This window comes from Drosophila obscura, unplaced genomic scaffold (genome assembly GCF_018151105.1).
Source record: "Drosophila obscura isolate BZ-5 IFL unplaced genomic scaffold, ASM1815110v1 contig_58, whole genome shotgun sequence".
Classification (NCBI taxonomy): Eukaryota; Metazoa; Arthropoda; class Insecta; order Diptera; family Drosophilidae; genus Drosophila; species Drosophila obscura.
The window spans coordinates 2,940,052-2,964,468 of NW_024542848.1; the positions used below are offsets into that span (position 1 = coordinate 2,940,052).

General features: G+C 50.2%; 3 protein-coding genes across 3 annotated transcripts; all 3 read right to left on the reverse strand.

Annotated features, from left to right (window-relative positions):
* Nucleotides 1-10,760: 10,760 nt before the first annotated feature.
* On the reverse strand, nt 10,761-11,389 carry LOC121404948 (dentin sialophosphoprotein-like). Its single transcript, XM_041595365.1, has 2 exons — nt 11,202-11,389; nt 10,761-11,112 (listed from the first exon to the last, which is right to left on the reverse strand). The coding sequence occupies exons 1-2, from the start codon at nt 11,387-11,389 to the stop codon at nt 10,761-10,763; spliced, it is 540 nt and encodes a 179-aa protein (XP_041451299.1).
* Nucleotides 11,390-14,140: 2,751 nt separating this feature from the next.
* On the reverse strand, nt 14,141-15,197 carry LOC121404949. The gene is made up of 3 exons (XM_041595366.1): nt 14,968-15,197; nt 14,597-14,914; nt 14,141-14,372 (listed from the first exon to the last, which is right to left on the reverse strand). The coding sequence occupies exons 1-3, from the start codon at nt 15,195-15,197 to the stop codon at nt 14,141-14,143; spliced, it is 780 nt and encodes a 259-aa protein (XP_041451300.1).
* Nucleotides 15,198-15,521: 324 nt separating this feature from the next.
* Nucleotides 15,522-17,227, reverse strand: LOC121404950. Its single transcript, XM_041595367.1, has 2 exons — nt 16,659-17,227; nt 15,522-16,521 (listed from the first exon to the last, which is right to left on the reverse strand). Exons 1-2 carry the CDS (start codon nt 17,225-17,227, stop codon nt 15,522-15,524), a joined length of 1,569 nt encoding a protein of 522 aa, XP_041451301.1.
* Nucleotides 17,228-24,417: the final 7,190 nt, after the last annotated feature.

Here is a 24,417-nt window from a genome sequence, read left to right on the forward strand (position 1 = left end):
TTAGAATACGGCTCTTGTGTATGGTGCCCCCAGTACAAAGTACACCAGGACCGAATAGAATCAGTCCAGAAAAACTTTTTTCTTTTTGCTCTGCGTGGCCTTTACTGGGATGCAGGTCTGAGACTGACATCTTATCCTCGTAGATTGCTTTTAATAAACCTTCCAACCTTAGTTAGTCGTAGAAAAATGCTTGGTGTGATTTTTATGCACAACCTGATCAAGGGTGACGTAGATAGCCCTGACTTGTTGAGCCGCATAAACTTTACGATTCCTACTAGATCTACTAGAAACTTCATTCCTTTGTTCCTTCCGAACCACGAACCATTTAGGGTACTTTGCTCGGACTTCAATTCCCTCTACCACATAATATCAACTACTAATTCCCTTCCTCTTCTTAAATCACTAATACTAACATACCTTTCCCGTAATTAGTTATATTTTTTAGCTATCTTTGCATGTTTGCCGCTTAGAGTTGTGTTTAGCTCTAATTTTCCTCGAATTTTAGTCTAACACCTATCTTTCCTGCATGCTCGCGATCGGTTCGGTAACACGCGTCGCGCGTCATGCGGCAGCGCCCCTCGGTCGGTTGGGCGGGAGGAGGGCTGCGCTTCTGCCTGTGTTCCGCGCGTAACAGGCTTCGGCTTGGTGTCGCATGGGCCACTTGATGGTGCAGTCATTGCATATCAACGTCCAGACACTTCTGACTGTCTTCCCGCGAAAATCTTTAGCGGATCAATGCTAATACATTACGAGAACTGTTCGATTACCGCAAACGGCACGTGCTACGTCGATGCTGCTACAACCATAACCGATACAATTGATGTCAATCTCCCACACGTAAGAAACCTAACAACAATACCCGCAGCTGAAGAACTAAATCTTCAAAACCTACATCTGAAAGATCTAGAAAACTACATAAAAGTCATCCAAATAAGGAACCAAGCCACCACCCATTTAACAATTGTCTACGTATGCATAGCAATCTTACTCCTTGTCACAATCGTCGCATGGATCACAAAAAAGAAAACAATAATCTTCGCACCCCCCAGCCTGGAACCTGTTGTCACTCCGGTCATACCTTCGCTATAGCCATCGTTCCACGTTAAGGGGGGAGGAGTCACCGCCTCCGCGGTTACGTCGCCCACGTAGCCCAGACGTTGTCCGCGTCAGCATAATCCACCACGAGCTGCAGATCGTAAATTCCAAAGAAAACATACTCGGACCCAACATCCGGCGAGAAGCTGACCGGCGGTTTCGCAACACATAAAGTAATACATTATGTACAATAGATGCTAAGCTTCGAGTGAGGAACAAGTTCAATAAAAGATCATTCTGATTTTCGATACCAAAGAAGACAGTTCACTTTATTTGACAACCAACAAACTCTACCAGGAGACTCCGATCACTTTATTTGACAACCAACAAATTCTACCAGGAGACTCCGATCACTTTATTGGACAACCAACAAAACCTCTACCAGGAGACGAGACCATGCAGTACTGTTAATTCACGCGTTTTGCGTTCTCGTCTTTCTTCGGTCGGCGTCTTTTGACCTGTGCTGCGTCTTTGAATTCCTGTCCCTGTCCTCGTGGAATTCCTTCAAGTCGTTGATGTTAGCAACCTTCGATTTTCGGCTGCTCGGATGCTGTAGTTTTGCGATGTTCGGTGATGTAAATCTTTTGACTCGATAGGGTCCATCGTATTTTGGTGCCAGCTTAGCGGCGAATCCGTCGGCCGCGTTGGAGAGGTGGTGTTGTCGTAGGAGTACTAGAGATCCAATAGTGGGGCGCAATTGCCGGCGGCGGAGATTGTAATGCCTTCCTTGTTCTTGTCTTGCCCTCTGGATGTTATTTCTGACAATGGCGAATACTTCGCAGAGTTTGGTTGCCGAGAGCGGTCTCTGGGAGGCTCCCTGTGCTTGTCGTGACTTCGTCATAAAGCGTTCCAGGCAAAGGGGGCTCCCTTCCATGCAGTAGGAAAGCTGGGCTGAATCCCGTTGTCTCAGAGACGCTGGAATTTACTGCGAGTGATATTTCCGGTATTAATTCGTCCCAGGAGTTTTGACGATCCCCTACGAATTGGGCAATCATGGTCTTGACCGATTTTCCCTTTCTGTTGGGTTTTCCTGGGGGCAGTACTGTGCGTTATGTTGCAGTTTTACTCCTGCTGTCAGTAGAAATGACCGAAACGATCGGCTCGTAAATTGCGTACCCTTTGGGTATTCCGAAATAACTCAGTATTCGTTCTCGAAAAGCCAGTTCCAGGGTACCAATTCGTACCCACTTCGTGAAAGTGTCAAAGAAGACGAGCAGCATCGTGTTTCCCTTCTACGATCGAGGTAGTTGTCCAACGAAGTCAGCGCATAGTGTAGCGAATGGCTCTTCGGCTTTGCGAGTGAGCATCTGGCCCACCGGCTTGCGTTGTCTGCTCCGACCGCGGTAATGAAATCCCAGCCCAATACAAGCGCATTGATGACTCCTGGTAGCACAAGAAGCGCCATTGAGACCACTTTGTTCCCGAACGCCAGCTCCACTTCGACTTGTGTATCAATGGATCGGCGACGCCCATCGGCCAACCGCACCTGCTTGTCGGTTTTCTCCTCGCGCCCCTCCCCGCGCAGCTGTTCCGCCAGCTCACAGCTGACAAAACTGCTCGTGGCTCCTGTGTCGACCATGGCCTTCCACTTTCTCCCCGCGATGTCCACCACGGCCGACAGCTGCACATCCTAGACGGTAAGTTCACCGATTAGGTTCCGGGGGTTGCAGCCTGCGATCCTGGCACGGCCCTCCTCGGCTTGGGTCGCGGGGCGTTTCTCGACTTTTTGCAGCACTGCCATGTGGTGACGCCGACGTTTTCCACACCTCCAGCAGAATGTCAACGGTCGCCCTTGACATGCCTGTGACCAATGCTTGTCACTCACGCATCGTCGGCACGCTTGGACGGGATTCTTAACGTATCCCCCCTCCACATTGGAATGTGTCTGGTCTTCCGTCATTGGGGTTGCCACTCCCTCTTTCGCTTGTCTAGCTACGGAGGCCGGTTCGTCCTTGCACCTCCGGCAGACTTCGGTTACGGCCGACTTTGCGAAGGGATGTGCCGCCTTCGCGTATCCCACTGGACTCTCCTTCTGGAACTCCACTCGATCCCGTTCCAGTACCTCGAACTCATCCGCTAGCATCAACATGTGGTCAAGTCCTTGCACCTATGTGGCCTGATGAACATTCTCAGATCTGGCATGCTATTCTTGCGGATGAGCTCTATCTGCTCCTCAGGACTGCATTTGAGGGGTCGCATGAGTGTCTGCATGTCCACCATGTAGTCCTTGAACGACTCTCCCCATTTTTGCCTTCTTTGCCGTAACTCCTGGAGCAACTTCTCAAAGTACCCCCTCGGCAAGAAGTAGGCCTGAAAGCTTGCCGCGAAGGATTTCCAGAACTTCACGTCCCTCTTCATTGTGTCTCCTCGATGGTTCTCGCGGCGCGGAGTTTCGGGCCACCGCTGGATCCACACTCTTTGGACGTGGTCTGCTGACAGACGGCCTAGGGGAGCGGCTCCTGTCTGGTATCGCCAGGCTTGCTATTAGTTCCTCTGCCGGCATTTTCCACCCCGACGCCGAACCCGCATCTGCCGGCGATGCTAGATGCTCGTACTCGTCTGGTCTGTCTTCAGCCTGTGGCAAGGGTGAAGTCCTACCTTCCCGGAGCTCCCAGGCCTCCAGCAGGTCAGCGCACTCTGGATCCGCCTCGTGCTTTTCCACCCAGTCCTTAAACTGCCTCCGCATTTCGGCCACGGTGCCTTCCAATTCCAGTCCAAACTCTAGGGCACATCGGACCAGCTCCTCTTTCCTCAGGGAATGGATCCACTGTCGGCTCCTCATGGTGTATATATATATCACTTAGTACCGCCCTTCCCAATGCACTCCTCTCTTTGCGTTCAGTCGCATATTTATGAATTAATTAATATTACATAATATACACTTATCGAATAAGTCAGGTCGACCCATATAACGGGAGACATAATAACAAACGGCAAAGCATTGTAGCTGAGTCAACAATAACCGCTTCTGCAGCAATTTCTGCCAACGATGCGATCGCTCGTCAGAGGGCAAAAACACTGGTGCAATTGCTGACTATCACAATTGCCCAATAACACAATATCATATTAAATCCAAATTAATTCAATATTAATTCCAATTCCCTTTTACCATATTCTTACTAGACTCAGCACTTTCTGTACCTTTTGTTACCTATAAATAGAAATTAAGTTTGTTGAATAAAATCAGTATCAGAAACAGTACCATCACTGCCTGTTCACTCATTCTCTACAACTGCAATCAACAGAGGCTGTCGCCGTGTCTTCAGACCCTCATTTGCTCGACGTAGGAAACCCTCTCCGCAGTCCAACTGGTTCAAGTTCTAGTTGCGACGACAAATTTGTAGACGGTTTATGTACCGTATGCATACCAAAACACACACACAAACACACATTAACATTTGGTGACCCCGACGCAGGAAAACCTGCAGATCACACTGAAGAAGTCACCAGGACTTTTCAACACAAACTGGCAACAAGCCATATACTTACGGTAGAATCTCCTATCAATAAGTAGAAAAAATTGGCAGATCTGTCACTTTCAGATCATCAGCCAACAAGATCAACGATAAATAATATCAAGATCACAAGTGCGTTTCACCAGCACAAAACCTCCATCCAGTACGTCGTATGTACTTTTACTTTGACCAACATCGGTTGCAAATTGGAGCGTATCCAGCTGCAAAGCGAATAAAATACTCCCAACAGGCCAAAGTATAAGTAAGAGGCGTAATGGATTCCCACAAGGAGCAACACGCTGCCGCCACAGAGGCATTAAATGAGCAGCAAGAAATTGGAGATGAAATTTCGAAGATAATTAGGAACTTCAAAAAAGACTCTCCAGAAAGGAAGCAAAATATAACGTACTTTAAAACAAAAAAGGCGGCTCTCGAGGATGCATGGAATCGATTTAACGAAATCGACACCAAGATATCGAAACCATACAAAACCGATCATTACGTTAAATTTCGTGAGGACTTACGTAAAACATTAAAAACATACGTTGCAATCTTTACTGAAAGCATGGACAAGCTAAGTCAGGCATCAAGTGCTCATGTGGGTCAAAATGTCGAACCACAATCGAATGATCGGAGCCAGCATCCAACGGAGGCTTACAGCAAATTGCCTTCACTATGTCGCCGACAAAAGGCCATAGTAGAGTCCATAAAATGCATTCTGAGACAATTCTCAGAGGCGGGAGGACGTACATCAAGTGATTTGATAAAATCACTACGGACTCAAGCACAAGATTTCTATTTTACTATCCACGAGGAATATGATAACCCAGAAGAATGAGGATACAACATGGAAGCCTCTCTAACCCTGGAAAAAGAGGTTCAAAGAGCATTGGAAAAACCAGCCACATCAAACAATAATGACGTGCAACTTCCACGCATCAACATTCCCAAGTTTGATGGGGACATACTGAAATGGTTGACCTGTTTTCATGTATGATACATGAAACAAACATGCCCACAGTTCGGAAGATGTGGTATCTGAAAACAACTGTAACTGGAGAGGCAGAAAGATTGATCCGACATATCGATCTAAAGGAAGAAAACTATTTGAGCGCCTGGGAAATTCTTATTGATACATACAACAATCCCAAAGACGTCGCTAGCACGGTATTAAACCGCTTCCTAAATTATAACACAGTTAATGACGACTCCAAGTCATTAAAAGAGTTGTACGATACAACTATCGAATCCCTGGCATCACTAAAGGGATTGGGCATCAATATATCCACATGGGATCCAATATTGATTGCAGTCATCAAAAATAAGCTGGATGTCACGAACAAAGCCTTGTACGAGCAATCATTGGGAAGCTCAAAGGAAATACAGGCCTTGGACACAATGCTTCAGTTCCTAGAACAAAGAGTTCGAGTTCTAGGAACAGGCAAAAAGACACACATGTCAAGGAAAGAGCCAAAAGGCACAACATGTGCAACAGTAAACACTGGAAAATCGAAGACGCCTCTCTGCTCATTCTGCAAGAAGGCAAGCCATTGGCTCTACAGATGCGATGAGTTTCGCTCCAAATCACCATCAGAACGACTAAATTGGGTACAAAAGCAGAAATTATGTGTAAACTGTTTTAAAACAAGCCACAAAACAAATGCATGCCCAGGTCGGACATGTTTCAAATGCGACAAAAAAACACAATACACTGCTGCACTTGGACATACCATCGGGCGTAAGTACAGAACCAAGAGCACCGACGGTTGGCGCAGCAAGTAACAATAATTACAACCTGTTAGCTACAGCAAAAGTAGCAGTAGAAGCAAACAAAGGACAGAGAGCCAATTTCAGAGCCTTGCTGGATTCAGGATCAGAGATCAACCTGATCTCTGAACGAATGGCATCAATGTTGTCAGTAAAACTTAATGATACAACATTACGCATCGAAGGGATTGGAGGTAAGTCAAAGACCAGCAGAGCACGAGTACTTGAACTTGAACATACCAAACAATTGCCCATTGGCAGATCCGGATTTCTATAAACCGGGAAAGGTCGACATGCTCATCGGAGCAGAACACTATTATTCGCTACTACTCCCAGACCAAAAACAGCCAAAGTCAGGAGGTCCGTTGCTGCAAAATACAAAATTGGGATGGATTGTGGCAGGAAAAATCAGGTCTGCACACAACTCCTCATCCATTTGTGCAATTGGACTCAACGAGCTAATGGAAAAATTCTGGACTCTGGACAACTTAGAGACGGAAGAAACACCACGCACGCCATTCGAATCACATTGCGAAGCTCAGTTTATAGAGAACTTACAAACAGCATCGGATGGCAGGTTAATATTAAAACTCCCATTTTCCGAACACTCTTCAGCCCTGGGGGGGGTCTTTGAAAACTGCAACGAAAAGATTCCTGGCATTAGAGTGACGGATTTCACCATACACCTGAAAAGGCTATGTGGAATTCATGAATGAATATGAAGGACTTGGACACATGAAGATGGTCCCAGCAACACAAGTGCCGGAGAGACACTACTTCATACCACACCACTGTGTACTCAAACCTGAGAGCACCAGCAAAAAGTTACGGGTCGTGTTTGATGCATCATGTAAATCAACAAGCGGAAAGTCTCTAAACGACATTCTGCATGCCGGACCCAAAGTTCAGAGTGAACTTATGTCAATTCTACTACGTTTTCGTTTAAATAAGTACGTATTCACAGCGGACATCGAGAAAATGTACCGAGAAGTGTGGATAAATCCCAAGGATCAATTTCATCAGATGATAGTCTGGAGAAACAATCCATCTGAAGATATCAGGTACTATCGCTTAAAAACAGTCACATATGGGACCACATCTGCTCCATTCCTGGCAACGAAATGTCTGGATCATTTGGCAACTCGGAGCCAAAACAGATTACCTATTGGATCTGCTGCATTGAAGAACGATTTCTATGTGTACGACTGTCTGACTGGCGCGGATACCATTCAGGAAGCGATACAAGTTCAACAAGAACTAATAAAATATTGCTACCGTTCGGCCTTAAACTCCGCAAATGGTGCTCCAACAACGACCAGCTCTTGCAAGGAATCCCTGAAGAGGACGTTGTCAACGAAGTCAAGCTAGGTGAAACATTAGAGCAATACAGCGTGAAAACGCTGGGTCTCATTTGGATGCCAAAACAATACCAACTGCGAGGACGAACCACAAAAAGCCAAGCAACACGCATCACCAAAAGGGTCGTGTGCTCAGAATTGGCCCAAATCTTTGACCCACTGGATCTCTTTTCCCCAGTGATAGTCAAGGCAAAAATATTTATGCAACAGCTGTGGGAGATTTAACTCGATTGGGACGATGAACTACCATTACAACTCCAAACCGAATGGATGGAGTACCGGGAGGACCTACAATCATTAAACTCAATGGAGATTCCCCGGCACGTATATGATGGAAAAGTACCAGTCACCCAGGATCTACATACCTTTGTAGACGCATCGGAACGAGCCTATGGCGCGGCAGTGTACGTACGAGCCACCTACAAAAACAATCAGGTCTCTGTACGACTATTATGCTCAAAGTCTCGAGTAGCACCCACCGCCAAACAATCCCTACCACGTCTAGAACTGTGCGCTGCAGTTTTAGGTGCCGAACTCACCAATCGACTTAGAAGGGATCTCCATATGAATCTTGACACAGTATCAGGAAGCTTCTGGACTGATTCCACCGTTGTACTGTCCTGGATTAACGCATCGGCGTCCACATACCACACCTTCGTGGCAAATCGAATCGCCAAAATCCAGGCATTGACTAACAACGCAGCAGATGTCCTTTCAAGAGAAATCCTAGCAAGCAAGCTAAGGGATCATAGTCTATGGCTATACGGACCATTATTCTTGCACGGATCAGGAGATAAATGGACAAAACCACCCATCATTGAGCCCAGCAATCTCGAGAGAAAGGCTAAGCATGTCAGCTTGCCAATCGCATCTAGCTCTCTCGGAGAAGAGTTATACACATGCAGACTTAGCAACTCGTTCAACAAACTACAACGTATTGTAGCGTACATGTTTCGCTTCTGCTACAAAACTAATAGAGCACCTACAACGACACTTTGCGCAGGAGAACTAAGGCGTGCTCGCACTATGATCCTACGAACGATTCAACAAGTTGAGTTCACAGCGGATTTGAAACAATTAAAACGCTATAAAACAGTGGATAAAAAGAGTTCGATCATTTCGTTATCTCCCTTACTAGGAGATGATGAGCTCATCCGAGTTGGCGGAAGACTCGAAGGAGCTCAAATTCCGTTCAACGCAAAACATCCAATCCTGCTACCGTACAACGACCCAATAGTCAAAATGATTATGCGAGAGCTTCATGAGGAAAATCTGCATTGCGGTGCCCAAGCATTAAGGGCAATCGCAAGACAACAATATTGGATTTTCAACGACAAGACGATGGCTAGAAGCATCATACATAGCTGTATTAGGTGCACCAGAGCCAGACCAAAGCTGATGCACCAGATCATGGGCAATCTTCCAGCACAAAGAGTCACGCAAACACACAAACATTCCTTAATGCAGGTGTTGACTACTGTGGACAAATTATGATCCTCCATAAAATCCGAGGAAAACGGCCAGATAAAGCATACATTGCCGTATTCTGCTGCTTCTCCACAAAGGCTGTACATCTGGAGTTAGTAAGTGACTTAACCAAAGATGCATTCTTGGCAGAACTCCGGCGATTCCTTAGCAGACGTGGGAAGCGTCAGACTATTCATTGCGACAACGCCACAAATTTTGTCGGTGCAAATAACAAGCTGAAGGAATTGGAAGAAATAATATTTATCGAAAAGGCACATGCTCTGATCACAAATCATTGCAACAAAAAACAAGTGGATTTTAAATTCATTCCTCCTCGGGCCCCATCGTTTGGCGGCCTCTGGGAAGCTGTGGTAAAATCAGCGAAAAGGCTGTTAATTACAACCACAGAAACAGCATCCTTGACGTTTGAGGAGCTGAACACAGTCATAATCGAAGTTGAAGCCAATAAAGCTCCAAACGTGACCGAAGGATTATTAGTTTTGGTTGTGAGGTCCTATTTCAGGCTGAGGTAAGCATCAGTCTGTCCGCTACAAGAAAATTTGTAGATTGCTGGAACTTTTAGGTTCGGAGCGGCCTTGTCTGACCGAAAGAGAGGTAGGACACAGGAGGAGCGTTTTGTTGCTGACAAAAATACTTCAAGAAAATCGTGGTTTTTGGTTTTCCTGGTGTTTATTATTTTTATTACTTAATTCTTTGTGGGCTGGTTTACGATGGATTACTCGCGGATCTTGTTACTTGGCCTGTGAGCCGGTGGACTGCTTAGTCAGTGTCTCGTGTTCGGGCTGATGGACTGCCTAGTGCAGTGTCTTGGGTGTGTGACTGAGGGACTGCCTTGTGCAGTGTCTTGTATTTGGGCTGATGGACTGCCTGTGTCTTGTATTCGGGCTGATGGACTGCCTGCTTTTTCGGGCGATCTTGGCCCTTTTATGCAGCTGGCGATCGCACCTGAGACCCGGAAATAATTAATTCTTGCTGACTTAAGGTTATTGGGTAATAATAATTGTAGGGTGTGGTAACTAGGTCGAAGCTTGGTGCTTCGTTGACAATTGCCTAGTGGGTCAGTGTGATGAGAGTGTTTTGCTGAGGCTGCATCCCGGAAGGTGCAGTTGGGAATTGGGTATTTGCTTTCAAAAGAAATGAGTTTTTGCTAACTCTGCATCGCGGAAGTTGAGTGGTAAGTCGATAATTTTATGCTGGCTTGACTTATTGTGAAATAAGTCGATTTCGCAATGTCCCAAGAGATGGGGTGTTGTTGATCGAGAGTTCTTAATTAATTGTGTGCTTAAGACTATTTTATGTCCGGGGTGCTGACACACCGCTATTTGTGGAGAACCGTGGCTAGAGTCATGGTTCGCTAGCTCTGTGTATATCAGTTAGATTATTGTCTCCCGCCAGCGTGGATGCGCTGACCCTTCGCCGTTTGTGACGAGCCATGGCTAGAACCATGGTTCGTTACACCCCCCCTTTCTACCGGGTGGGTGATGGAGAGATTAGTGGCGTCGCTTGGCGGGTGCTGAGGTTCCCCTTTTTCCTGTCCTTTGGCTTGTGCCGAGTCTCCGGATTCTTTTTATTTTTGACTACCAAAGTACAATATGGATTAGTGGCATCGGCTGCGTTTTGATGTGGTGCTGTCATCATGGGGGAAGGGCCTCCGGGTTACTGCTAACGTGGTTTCCACGGTCCGTACGTGGACCGTGGTGGTTCTGACCCCCCATGGGGTCAGCACCTGAGTTATCGTCGTCTTGTCCTCGGTTACTTGATGACTGAAAGTTTCGTTGTTGTCTGGTTCTCTGCTCGAATCTGCCGAGGCGTCCTCCTCGGCCTGGTCGTTCGGCAGGGTGCTGCCCTCGGCGTCCTCGTTGTTTTGATAGATTCCTCGGCCTTGCCGGGGGTCCCGCCGAGGAGTGGTCTTCTCGGGATCGGAGCTCGTCCCTTCCGTGGCGTAGGCGCTGTCTCCCGTGTCGCCCGGGGTCGAGGTGTCCTCTCGGGGTGGATTTCTCCACTCCGTTGTCGGGAATTTTGGTCGGGGAGGGGGGACCATAGGTTCTCCCGGGTGAACCGGGACTTCTGAGGGGTTGACGACTCGGAGGAGCTGTCGTCCGTGTCGCTCCCGGACGTCGTCTCTGAGGTGGTGTCGTTGCCGGACGTCGTTGCTGAGATGGAATCCTCTGGTTCGCTGTCGGTGTCGTAAATGCGGATGGGGGAGGCTTCGTTTATCCGGTTCATCTTGAGTGCTGTTGGGTTTGTTTGTTTTGTTCGGGAATCGATGTTCTTCTGGTTGGCTGTCGCCTGGCGCTTATATTTATATGTGCCGACTTCTCGGGTCCACAGTGGTTGTAGGTTGGCGCCGTGGACAGAGGTCGTGGTCAGCTTTATTTTATTTTTGCGGAGTTGGCGGTTAGTCTTCCCGGGCTAGGCGAGGGCCCAGGCTGGCGTGACTTCTAGTGTTGATTCGGCTTGGAAGTGGATGCGTAACCGTTGCTGGTTGTTTGTGCACCGTCAGCGTTTGGTTGGTGCAGATGGTGGTTGTTGCTGGGACGCCGGTTGGTGTTTCTGGTGCCGCTGCTTCACAATCCGTTGCGTCGTTGTTGGTAGCCCGATTGTAGAGTCGCCTTCGTAAGCACCATATGCTTACGCAGAGTATCACGGCGACGACCCAGGTGAGGAGGTGTGAGGTGGCGCTATGGATCGTCAGCATTTCAATGTTCCTCAAGTTCTCCATGCTCAGCTCTCTCAGGAACGGCAGGCTTAGCTTGTCATGGTGCCCCGTGACGTTTACTGTTGTCATCGAGGCGACCATTGCCTTCTTCTGAGATCCCCCCAAGCGGTTCACATACCACGTCCCGTTGATGGAGACTCGGCTAGTGTATGCCACGAGGTATGTGCCGGAGACGTTTTTAGTTTCGCCTGTGTTGTCCCTCACGGTCACGACGGCGTCATTTAGGATCAGTGTGCCATGATCCACTATGGTGACTGCGTCCAGGTGGCCGGGTAGGGTAGTGCAGTGGGCGGTGGTCCCCGCCACTAGTTGCTGAGCGCAGGTGGGTTCTTGTCGTTCTTTACAGAACGTGGCGCCGATGGCGGTCTCGCACGTCCCTAGGCTGATGGTTTGACTTCCACATTCCGCGACGGCGTTTCCCTCGCTGAAGTCCAGGATCTTGCGCTTGTGTTGCACAGTGAAGATCGTCACCTTCCGGCAGATCCGCTTCGGTTGGGGGAACTTGATCAGAAAGGTTAGTAAGTCCGGGCTCTGGAAAACGCTGATGTTGGAAACCCCTAGTAGCTCGACCAGCCTGATATCGGTTAGCTGCTGTTCCTCAAATTCTTGGAGGTCAGCTCCATCCAGTAGCGTCGGGCTGATGATGTTCTCTTTGGCCAGTGTCAGGCCCAAGATTAAGTTCTGCAGGTCATTGATGATGACGCGGTTCTTTGCAAGTATCGTCTCCGTCAGCTGGGTTCGTCCTGTGGTTTCCGCTTGCACTAGGCTGTTCATGTAGCTGGTCAGCTCGTTGAGCCGGTTTTGTAGTTTCGAGTTGACCCTCCTTTGCTCTGTCTCGGATTCAATCAGCTGACCTTGCTTGAATCGAATTTGCTCCCAGTTGTCAAAGTCCGGGGTTCCGGCGACGACTTTTAGAGCGGTTCCGAGGAGGTTCAGGCTTCTGGTTCCCCGGTGGTGGGTTTTCAGCGTCCCCACGAGGGTCCTGATGTGCTCGAGGTCGGCCGTGAGGATAGTGGCGATCCGGATTCCAGGAAACAATGCTGCGGACTCCTCCGCCTGCGCCAGGTATGCCTCGTAGGAGGTTATGAATGTATCCATATTCCTCCCACAGGACGGCGTCTCCATCCACCACGGGTACGTAGTCGGCGTTGGTGTAGTCGTTGATTTTTACCGTTGCCTGTGTGGTGGTGGTGAGGATCAGGACTATCAGGAGTGGTGACATCGTGGTGTTATCTCTTTGGGTGAATACTTGGTGATGCGTTAGCTTGTTGACCGGTGCGTCGGTGGTTAGTGAAGATGTGTTGTTTGACTATCGTCATGGTCCAGCTATATATAGTGTATCTTGTGCAGTGGTTTTAGGTCATTTTTCTTCCGGGATGGTTTGTCCGCGCGTGGCGTGCGGAGCTTGCATTTTAGGGGTCGGTGCCCTTTCGTGTCTTAGTAGTTTCGGTCGCTTGTGCTGAGTTTGCATCCTAGGGGTCGGTGTATCTCGATGTGCCGGTTTTAATTTTTAGGTCATTTTTTTCTTCCGGGATGGTTTGTCCGCGCGTGGCGTGCGGAGTTTGCATTTTAGGGGTCGGTGCCCTTTCGATGTGGGTCCGCCGATCGTTTGGGCTCTGTCAGCCCCATTTTGTGACCGGTCATGCCCCTCTTACCGCTCTGTTTTGTTTAAAGGTCAGCCGTGGTGTCTGCTTCGTTCGCAGTTTCTCCCTTGTCGTGTTCGTGGTATTCTTTCAGATCATTGATGTTAGCGATTTTCTGCTTCCGGGTGCTGAGGTGTTGTATTTATATGATGTTGGCTGATCTAAATCCTCGTCATATTTCGGGGCCAGTTTTGCAGCGAAGCCGTCGGCGGCGTTGGACAGATGATGTTGTCGCATCATTACCAAAGTGCCCACCTTGAGGTGCCATTGTCTTCGACGGAGATTTTAGTGTCTTGCCTGCTCGTGGCTGGCTCGCTGGATGCTATTTTTCACACACTTCCTTGAGCCGCGCCGCCTTCCGGAGCGCGGTGTCTGGCGGGCTTCTCCCTTACAATAGAAAGGCTGGGCTAAATCCGGTTGTTTCCGAGACACTGGAGTTCACGGCCCAAGTGTTCTGGTGGTCCCCCCACAAACTGAGCAATCATGGTTTTGACCGTTCTGTTGGCTCGTTCCGTGGGGTTTTCCTGGGGAAAGTACGGGGCGGTGTGTTGCAACTCTATCCCTGCCGTTTGCAGAAAAGTCTGGAACGACCGGCTCGTAAATTGTGTACCGTTGTCACACACAAATTGTTTCGGAACTCCGTAGTGGCTGAGTATCCGGCACCAGTTCTACCCATTTAGTAAAGGTGTCGTGGAATGCAAGCAGCATGGTGTTCTCTTTCTTGGATCGTGGCAGTGGTCCAACGAAATCGGCGCATAGCGTTGCAAATGGTTCCTCTGCCTTCCGAATGATCATCTTAACCACCGGCTTGCGTTGCTGGGCTTGAAACTTCTGGCAGCTGGTGCAGCTGCGTACGTATTTCCTTATGACTTCCTTCGATTTCCTGCGTAAGGACTGCGCCCACGCCGAGGTTTTTTTTTTTTTGTATTCATATATTTTAACTTTAGCTTGGCTTACAACTAGTAACAATAACAATAACAGTAAGGGTGATGGACAAGAGGGTGATGGGGGGTAGGGGTCGTGCGTCGAGCGGTACTGCCGCAAAGCATTGCTTCGCCGCCGCGAGGACACCTTCTCTCCAGGGACCTGAGCGTTCTCATCACGCTACAGGCGAACACCGCGGCCGCTTCCCAAACTCTTGGCTCAGCCAGCATCAGCGGCACCAGAGTTTCCGCGCTTATTCTTGCCCCTGCTGTGGCTTCCAATTCCTGCCGCTCGTAGCCGAACCTGTGGCACTCAAAAAGAACGTGCTGAGCGTCTTCCACTATACCAGTGCCACACTCTGGACACCAATCCTCCGTCTCGTGGCCAAAGCGCTTGAGGTAGCTGCGGAAACAGCCGTGCCCGCTCAGAGCCTGGGTGAGGTAGAAGTCTACCTGCCCCAGCACGCTATGCGCGGGATGAGGGTGTGCGTCCAGCGCCCTTTTTGTGAGCTGTCCCACCTTGCCTGCCAGTTCTCCAAGCTGCTCCTCCTGGCGGCAACCTTCAGCTCGGCCACTGTGTGGGCCGCTTCTCTATCGTGAGTGGCGTCGTGAATATCCTTCCTCTCCCGTATCAGCTCACCGAGGGGGATTTGCCCGGCGATGACCAGCGCTGCTTCGTCCAAGATGGTTCGGAACGAGCACGTGATTCTGATGGCGCATATCCTATACGTGGCCTCCAGCCCTCGCATATAAGTTTTTACCTTCGCTGCCTCTGCCCACACTGGCGCGGCGTAAAGCATTTGCGACGTCACGACGCTCGTCAGCAGCTTCCGCGTTGGCTGCTTTGGGCCTCTGGTGTTTAGCAGTATTCGAGAGAGCGATCCTGCGGTCCCGCTGGCCTTCCGGTGGGCGTATTCCAGGAGCTCCTTGAAGGACAGTCTCGTGTCGATGTGGACACCCAGGTACTTAATCGACCTCTGCGATTGGATTGTGCCTGTCCCTGACTATCCCCTCCAGTACCACGGGATCAGTTGGGGCTTTGCCGCCCGTGTTGAGCCTCTTCACCACTTTTGTTAGGCGCATCCCCAGGGATCTGCTTCCGCTGCGTCGCACAGCCTGAGGAAGCACTCCCGTTTGCTGTCCCTGTTCTTCAGCTCTTTCCGCGCCGCTTTGTAGCGCTCGATGCAGGGGTCTAGGCGCGAAGTGCCCCTGGCACATTGCAGTAGCCTTCTGGCGCGGAGGCACGTTCTGCGCAGTTCTGCAATCTCCTCACTCCACCAGAACACCGGGGCGTGGTGCTTCCTGAACGACCGCCTCAGAAGCATGCTCTGGTCGCAGGCACCTTCCACTGCGGCAGCCAGTCTGTTCGCCCTCTCGTTGGCTCCATCAGTCTCGGTTGCCGTGTAGCTCTCCAGAGTGCCTACAAAGGACTCCGCCCTCAGGGTGTCCTGCCGGTACGCCTTCCTCTGCCGGGGTGGAGTCCCACCCCCTCGCCGGGGCATGCCTACCGAACACTCGATGGCCTCGTGGTCGCTGGCGGTGTAGACATCGCTGATCCACCATCGGGCGTGGCGTGCCAGCGAGCTGCTGGCGTATGTTAGGTCGATTACCGACCCTTCGCCTGCCCTTTTGATGGTCTGCTGGGACCCTTCGTTGAGCAGGACTACATCCAGAGAGGCGAAAGCCTCCAGCACCGTGCGGCCTCTGGCATTTGTTCGGGAGGACCCCCATTTCTGGGCCCAGGCGTTGAAATCGCCCCCGACCACGACGTTGCTCCGTCCTCGCAGGTCGCTACTCAGCTCATCCAGTATCCGGCTGAATGTTTCCAGCGAGAGACTAGGTGCCAAGTAGCAGCTATATAGCCAGATGCCGCCTACACTCGCACGGACGAATCCTTCTGCCGACTTTGTGTCGCGCATCTGTGGCGCCTCCGCCCCGCAGAGCCACAGGGCCGCTTTGCCAGAGCGGTCCGTGGCCCATTCGCTGCTGCTGCCCACCCTATAAGGCTCGCTGAGGATTGCCACCTCCGAACCCAGTTCGCGCACCGTCTGCTCCAGGAGATCCTGCGCAGCTCTGCAGTGATTCAAGTTGAGTTGAATCACCTGCATTTTGATCTGGAGTTTCCGACCCCGCTGCTTGAGGCTGGGCAGCTTCTGCTGCCAGCCTGGTGCCTGACCTCCTTCTTTCCAGCTGCTGAGCAGATGAAGCACGATGGCTCATTGCTGCACTCGGCTGCCTTGTGCCCCTGCTCTCCGCATTTGATGCAGAAGCCGCTCCTATCCACCGTGCTCTTGCAGTTACCCGCAATGTGCCCGGGTTCCAGGCATCGGTAGCACCTTGGGAGACCTTCTCTCTCCCGGATCCTGCAGACGGTCCAACCGATCCGCACCTCACCGCGATGTAGGACGGCTTTGCCCAAGAAGAAAGGCAAGCTGACCGCTGCCATCTGTGACTCTGCGTAGCTGCGGCGCAGGCTCCGCACTCTCACTCGTCTCTCCTCAATTCCAAATTGGCTCGCGATAGCGGCGCAGATCTCCCGCTCCGTCGCGAGGGAGTCGAGATCGCGTATCTCCAGCACTACCACCTTGTTATCCTCCGTCATGGCACGCACTGACGCTACATCGCCGAGGACCCGCGCGATGCTCTCCTTCATGGCCTCAGCGCTCTCCGCACTATCTTTGGCCACCTCCAGCAGAAGATTGCCGTTGATGGTACGGCGTACCTTGCTGACGCAGCTTCCCAGGTCCGACAGCTGCTTGTCCTCCCTCCTAGTCACCATGGCCAGTACCTCGCTGTATGACTTGCCTCCGCTGCTGGAGTTGAAGTGGATGCTGGCGAACGGATGAGCGAGCTGCCCGCGAAAGGGTTTGCTGCTTCCATCCCTTCTGCTTCTTGGTCTGCACTGGGTGGCTCCCGCGCTGGCCACAGATTTCCCCTAGGCTTCACGATGGGGGATAAACCGCCCCTCCCCGGTCCACGACGTCCCGTTGACCGGGACACCGCCTGAGCGGGCGATCGGAGGTTGGTCGGGTCCGTGACCTTTTCCCACGTGCCACCTGTGCTTCCTGGTGTGACGCCCAGCGCCACCACAAAAAAGCGCCGGCGCCACATTGCAACATACAAATTACCTACAATTACAGACATTACCATTACATATAAACATAACACATATCACATACCACCTATTATCACATATTTATAAGCGACACAAAAACCATGAAGTTCCTTCCAATAAATAACTAAGAAAAAAAACGTTAAACATTTAAATTCAAATCCAAACCAGGAACACGCGCGCCAAAGACTAGTGTGACCAACGCGCACCGAACACGGTCACACTAACAGCTGGGCCGGGACGCGTTATGGCAAAAACCAGAACGCGTTAGGCCCATATCGGGGCACCCACAGCTGATCACCGGCAATAAAAGGAGGATCGCCAGATCGAATCGGGGTAGTCCAACTCAGAAAGCCCTGGCCTAATAAACCAGAATTTTACAGCGGATCTTGTGCCAAAGGTAATATCTACCTTTCCACTCGTTCTGCTCAATACTTTACCTCTCCTTCCCAGAGTGCGTCCAAACCTCTGCATCCTCTCCAGAGTGTGTCAAAACCTCTGAATCCTCTCCAGAGTGTGTCAAAACCTCTGAATCCTCTCCAGAGTGTGTCAAAACCTCTGAATCCTCTCCAGAGTGTGTCCAAGCCTCTGAATCCTGTCTAGAGTGTGTCCAAACCTCTGAATCCGCTCCAGAGTGTGTCCAAACCTCTGAATCCTCTCCAGAGTGTGTCCAAACCTCTGCCTCAATCTTCTCCTCGGAGCGTGTCCAAACCTCCGCATCCATCCTCTCCTCGGAGCATGTCCAAACCTCCGCATCAATCTTCTCCTCGGAGCGTGTCCAAACCTCCGCATCACCCTTCTCCTCGGAGTGTGTTCAAACCTCCGCATCAGTCTTCTCCTCGGAGCGTGTCCAAACTTCCGCATCACTCTTCTCCTCGGAGTGTGCTCGAACCTCCGCATCAATCTTCTCCTCGGAGGGTGCTCAAACCTCCGCATCCATCTTCTCCTCGGAGCGTGTCCAAACCTCTGCACCAATCTTCTCCTCGGAGCGTGTCCAAACCTCCGCATCAATCTTCTCCTCGGAGCATGCTCAAACCTCCGCAGCAATCATCTCCTCGGAGTGTGTCCCAACCTCCGCACCGATCTTCTCCTCGGAGTGTGTTCAAACCTCCGCCTCCATACTCTCGTCGGAGTACCCTCGAACCATTCGACCTCCAAACCCGCGCAGCACGTCGCAAACAGCCACGTGCGGCCGAGTAGCCAAAACCGAAGGAAGATCCCGAAGGAAGACACGTCCCCACGATCCAACCTATTTCCAACTCTGTACAATTAAGACCAATAAAGAAACTTTTTTTAACTTACAACTTGCTTGCGTTATTCTTGAACCGAGATATCCCTTTCAGCTACCACAGCCAGAAACCTAACAAATTTCTGTGAACCCGGCGCGGCGAGCATACCCCGGCCGAAGCAACGTCACAGTGGCGCCCGAGCAGGTTGTGGTAGCTTAGAATTGAAATCTCATTTATGGTCAAGATGGCAAAAGTGTGGATCAACCAAGCAACAAAAGCAGAACTGATCAGCTACTGCGAGGAATTTGGATTGGAGAAGCCTGAAGGAGTGGAAACATTAAGGAAACAACTAATTCAGTTCACGGAAAGAAAGGATCTAAGTAAGGAAATACTGGAGAGGCTGGAACAGCTCGGAACAACCCAGACAAGAGGCAGGAGCCCAAAACAATCACCGAAAGTAATAACACAAGCCAAGCCAGCTATGAAAGAACCGCAAGGGGAACCGAAAACGGCAAAAAAGAGAGCTTTGTTTCCAAAGCAGATACTGAAAGGATCACCAGAAGCAGTGGCCATAATAGATAAAATAAAGAAGTGGGACCTCACATTCACTGGGAATGGAGAACTACTCGAATTCCTCAGTAGGATGGAGGAATTAGCAGAAACATACGGGATCGAGATAGATCACATAGTATTTGCAATGCCGGTAATACTGGAGAAGAGTGCATTGGACTGGTGGCACACGAAACCCGGCCCCATAACAACATGGGAGGAGGTGAAAAGCCAGCTGAAGGAGAACTTCATGTCACCACAATACCATGAAGAGCTTATAAAGATAGTATCGGAACGGAAACAATCAGAAACGGAGACAATACGAGAGTTATTCAAGACTTGAGAAAATTGATGAGATTCGGGACGTATACCGAGAACGAGAAACTAGACATGGCATACCGGAATTGTAGGCTACCGATCAAACTCTATGTGAAAAGAAAAGAATTCCAGACTCTAGCGGAATTCATTATAACAGCGGAGGAGTTTGAGAAACTGGAGAGAGATGCAGGCCTGTCCAAAACCACGTCCAGTACTCAGCAGAATAACCAGACACTGGGGCAACGACCACAGTGGAGACTACCAAAATGCCATCGATGTGGACAAAACAGACACGAAAGCCGAACATGCAACAGAGAACCAATACTGTACTGCTGGACATGCAACAAACAAGGGGTACGGACCTTAGACTGCTGCAGGAAGCCACAGGGAAACGGCCAGGGTCCGGAACAAAACCGCGAAACATCCGGGACCCAGAACGAAACCAGCGGGACACAACCCAACTAAAGTACGAGGACAATCAGCTCCTAGGGTGGGCCAGAGTCGGAAAATAAATGATGGAAGTAATCATCGACACAGGCGCCACGAGATGTATGGTCAACGAAAACACTGCCAAGAGTCTAAGTCGCGAAGGAATAGAAGGAACAGAAAGGAGACTAATACGACTAGCGGATGGCAGCACACGGAGAACAACAAAAAATTTCGAAACAAAAGTAGAACTTGGAGGACGGGAAACCAGTCAATCATTCCTAATCATGACTGGAGTTCCGGACACCCCGATATTAGGGATGGATTTCCTAAGAAACGCGGGAGCAATAATCACATGTGGCGCAGCCACAGTAACGATCAGCGGGGAAGCATACCCGAGCCCATCGGGGGAAAAAGCAGGTTCGACACAGCCGGAGCCAAGCGACGACGAAATAAAGGATTGGATCTCGAAAGAAGTACAGAAGTTCGAAACATTAAAAGGAGTAAGTAATATAGCAACACATAGATTATACTTAAAGGATGATAGACCAATTAAGCAACGCTATTACCCAAGAAACCCAGCACAAATGGAGATTATTAATAGGGAAATTGACGAACTAAACAGACAGGACCTTATAGAAGCCTCACGGAGCCCATACAGCGCACCGGTAGTCTTGGTAAAGAAAAAAACAGATCAATGGAGACTCTGTGTGGACTACAGGCTACTGAACGAGAAAACCGAGAAAGACGCGTACCCGATGCCACGAATGGATTTTATTCTAAACCAGCTTAGAGAGGCAAAGTATATAAGTACGCTAGACCTAAAATCAGGATATTGGCAAATCCCAATGGAAAAACAAACAAACCAATATACCCCATTCCCCCCCCGCGGGGGGGGTTACAAGGCCGACAATATTCCCCTCTTCCCCCCGGGCCGGGGGTTCCAATGGAAAGTCATGCCATTCGGACTAACAACAGCACCGGCAACTTTTCAAAGAGCTTTAGATGCGGTGATCGGACCAGACATGGAACCATTCGCCTTCGCATACCTTGTAACGAACCATGGTTCCCCATGGTTCGTCACAACTAAGTAAAACCTCTTTAAATATCTCTACAAGTATAATCGCATAACTGAATACTAAGTAAAACCTCTTTAAATATCTCTACATGTATAATCGCATAACTGAACGCTAAGTAAAACCTCTTTAAATATCTTTAAATGTATAACCATATAAATAAAAGCCAAGTAAGAATCTCAAATTTCCCTAAAGTTACATTCCTTTCCCACGGTACCGGTGCATATCGATCACCTTACCGGGGACATTGGACACCTATTGGGAGGCGATTGCTTCGGTAACTCTCGATTACCGAGCAAAACCCCCCACATGCGCAAGCGTCAGCAGTCTCCAACTTGGACATTGACTGCAGGGCAAATGATTAGGTAACCTTCTGTTACCGATCAGCCCGTCTACGCGCGCAGACTATACCTCGACCATAGATACTTATGTAAGAACCTCTCCCACGGTCTGGAGTAGAAATAAGATATCTATAAGACATTCATGGAAGGCCGGCCGATCTATAAAAAGGCAGTCCACCAGCCATCGGGGGAGGCAGTCAATCAGCCATCGCGGGCGGCAGTCGAATCAAACTACCATACGCGTCATAGCACAATTAAAACATAACATAACCGGGTAGAATAATCATACGGAAGAAGACGTAAGAATAAAGAAAACCATTAAAAATTAAAAGAACCAAAAAGTGTTGTGATTTCTATTTCAGTTTCTGGCAAAGTTCCTGGTTTCCCGATAAAGTCCTCGTGAATTAGAAATATCTTGTAATTCAGGACCCTGGACAGGCTGATGCATACCTCAGCCTGAAATAGGACATTACAAGTGGCGCCCGAGCAGGGACTTTAAAGGATTTTTCGTGGAAACTTCAAGAAAACCGAAATCAGGGACTTCGTGGATTAAAGACCCACTGCCATCAAAAAGAAAATTTAATCGATAACAAGTCCGCGCACTTACATAATCCGGGCGCGAAAACAGACGCAAAAGTATACGCAGTGCCGATCCTAAAAGTACCGTTTAACAGTGACTCATTGCCAAAAATCAACAGAAATCAACATGGAACATCACGACGATGAACAACCAGAGGAGGTATACCCTGCGGGACACTTTTCCAATCCAGGGGTCAGCACCGTCTGCTTCCACAAACTCCGTCGGGACGAACTAGAAGTCCTCGCCGAAGAATTCGGACTCGGCAGCGAAGAAACGGTCGATGAACGCCGAAGGAAATTTGCCGCTCTAGTCGCCGGGCCACTCGCACAAGAAGCCTGGGTCCGCCTCGGAGAGTTCGAGAGGCACTATGCCAAGCCAGCCTCACGCTCTCGTTCCAAGTCACCACTGCCCACTACTCCTGGACCATCCGACACTCGCCAAATGGATCCTAAGACTGGACTACGAGTCCCCGCAGCCACCGAATACCGCACTCCTGCCGCCCCGTTTCCAAGGCCCCTAGCTACAGAGACCCACCCAGCACCCGTACCGAGGGTCTTGCCAGCGATCGACCGACCCATGGAAGGGCACCACTACAACCACGCTGCACCAATGGCGGAACGCATCCGGAAGTGGGGAATCCAGTTTGACGGCCAAGATGACCCTCTATCATTCATCGAACTGCTCGAAGAACGCGCGCTCTCGTATGGGGTAGACACAAACCATCTGCCGCGGGCCATGGCCGAACTTCTCACAGACCGTGCCAGTCGTTGGTTCCGCACCAGCCGCCTACAAAGTTCCTCATGGGAAAATTTCCGCCAGGAATTCTTAACGTTCTTCTTGCCCCCACGGTATTTTGAACAATTGGAAGACCGGATCCGAGCCCGCAAGCAAGTGGCTGGGGAACTGTTCAAAGATTTCCTCATCGAGATACGTCTACTTATGCACCACGCTGGGTACGACGCAACCAAGGAGCTAACCAGGATCTACGACAACGCCCTCCCAGCCTACCAGATGTACGTGCGCCGCCACGAACTGCAGGACTTGTCACAGCTAACACTGCTGGCCACAGAGTTTGAGAGTATTCAAGAGCGGACCATCCCGAGCACTCTCGCACCACCACGACACACGCCCAGATACGCACGGCCTACTACAGATCAGAGGAGCGACGATTCCAATCGGACACCATTCCGGAAGCCTCATTGGGACTCGGCAGACTCACCAAGAAGACAGCCATCCAACCCAGTGAGTACGACAAAGCCCGAGGTAGCACATCGCATGATCACGACCCCCATCGCCAACCCACGCGCAGCCTGTCGCCGGTGTGGCGAAGCAGGGCATGCGGCATATGAATGCCAAAATCCCTCGATCCTGTTCTGTTGGGAATGTGGCAAGCGCGCCACCCGGACCATCGATTGCTGTCGCCAGAACACGTCTGGAAACGACTCGCGTCCTCGACTGACACGGGATCAGCCGGGAACGACGTCTGCCCCGACCCACGAATAAAAACCCCGCTACACATGAACGAGAACCGGATAGTGGCAATAGTAACCATAGGAGGACAGGCAACGGAAGCCACCGTCGACACAGGGGCATCCCGAAGCTTTATCAGTGCAAACCTCGCCCGACAACTAGACAACAACACCAACCTACAAGATGCATGCGTCCGCATACGCCTGGCCGACGGCTCGGTCAGAGAGATCACCCAGATTCTACTGGCGCACATCAGACTGGATCAAAGAGAAGTTCAAATACCCCTCCTGGTCCTACCAAACATGTTGGATCAAGTTATCGTCGGCATGGACTTCCTATGCGCCATTGAAACAACGATCCAGTGCGGTACCACACTTCTACAATTACGAGATCAGTGCCACACACCACATATCCACACCGTTCCGACCAACAGAGTACAAGGCAACGAACCCCGACACCAGAAACTGAAGCCAACGGCGGCCGTCATACATCCGCAACCTATCCCAACAATTTCGGCAATCAGCCACGCCAAGACACCCATACAAACCTCAGCGAACACACGACCACGACCTACCCCAATGAACAAAACGACCCAGATCGCCACGAAGAACACGACACCCTGCCCAGCCCCAGCAGAGACAAAGCGCCGGCCCACGAACATGAAGCCGAAACCAACAACACGAAACAACAATCAAGCAAACGGGAAAACGAGTCCCACGGTCACTACGGAGCAACCGCGTCCTAGGCCAACCACAGGGGACACATATTCCAAAGAAACTACGAGAATCTCATCCACGAGACAAGCACTAACGCACTGGAACCCGGCGCTCGACACAGGAAGCCCAGGTCCAAGTCCAGCAACAGAGCA

What these genes read in the sequence shown, in the direction of transcription:
- LOC121404948 (XM_041595365.1), bottom strand. Translation starts at nt 11,389, where the DNA reads ATGAACCGGATAAACGAAGCCTCCCCCATCCGCATTTACGACACCGAC. An exon ending in TTCACCCGGGAGAACCTATG is followed by an intron (nt 11,113 to 11,201) that starts GTCCCCCCTCCC and finishes CACGGGAGACAG; the next exon opens with CGCCTACGCCACGGAAGGGA.
- LOC121404949 (XM_041595366.1), bottom strand. Translation starts at nt 15,197, where the DNA reads ATGCGAGGGCTGGAGGCCACGTATAGGATATGCGCCATCAGAATCACG. An exon ending in TTGGAGAACTGGCAGGCAAG is followed by an intron (nt 14,915 to 14,967) that starts GTGGGACAGCTC and finishes TCCCGCGCATAG; the next exon opens with CGTGCTGGGGCAGGTAGACT. An exon ending in CTCAGGTCCCTGGAGAGAAG is followed by an intron (nt 14,373 to 14,596) that starts GTGTCCTCGCGG and finishes ATACGTACGCAG; the next exon opens with CTGCACCAGCTGCCAGAAGT.
- LOC121404950 (XM_041595367.1), bottom strand. Translation starts at nt 17,227, where the DNA reads ATGGTGACTAGGAGGGAGGACAAGCAGCTGTCGGACCTGGGAAGCTGC. An exon ending in GAGTGCAGCAATGAGCCATC is followed by an intron (nt 16,522 to 16,658) that starts GTGCTTCATCTG and finishes GAATCACTGCAG; the next exon opens with AGCTGCGCAGGATCTCCTGG.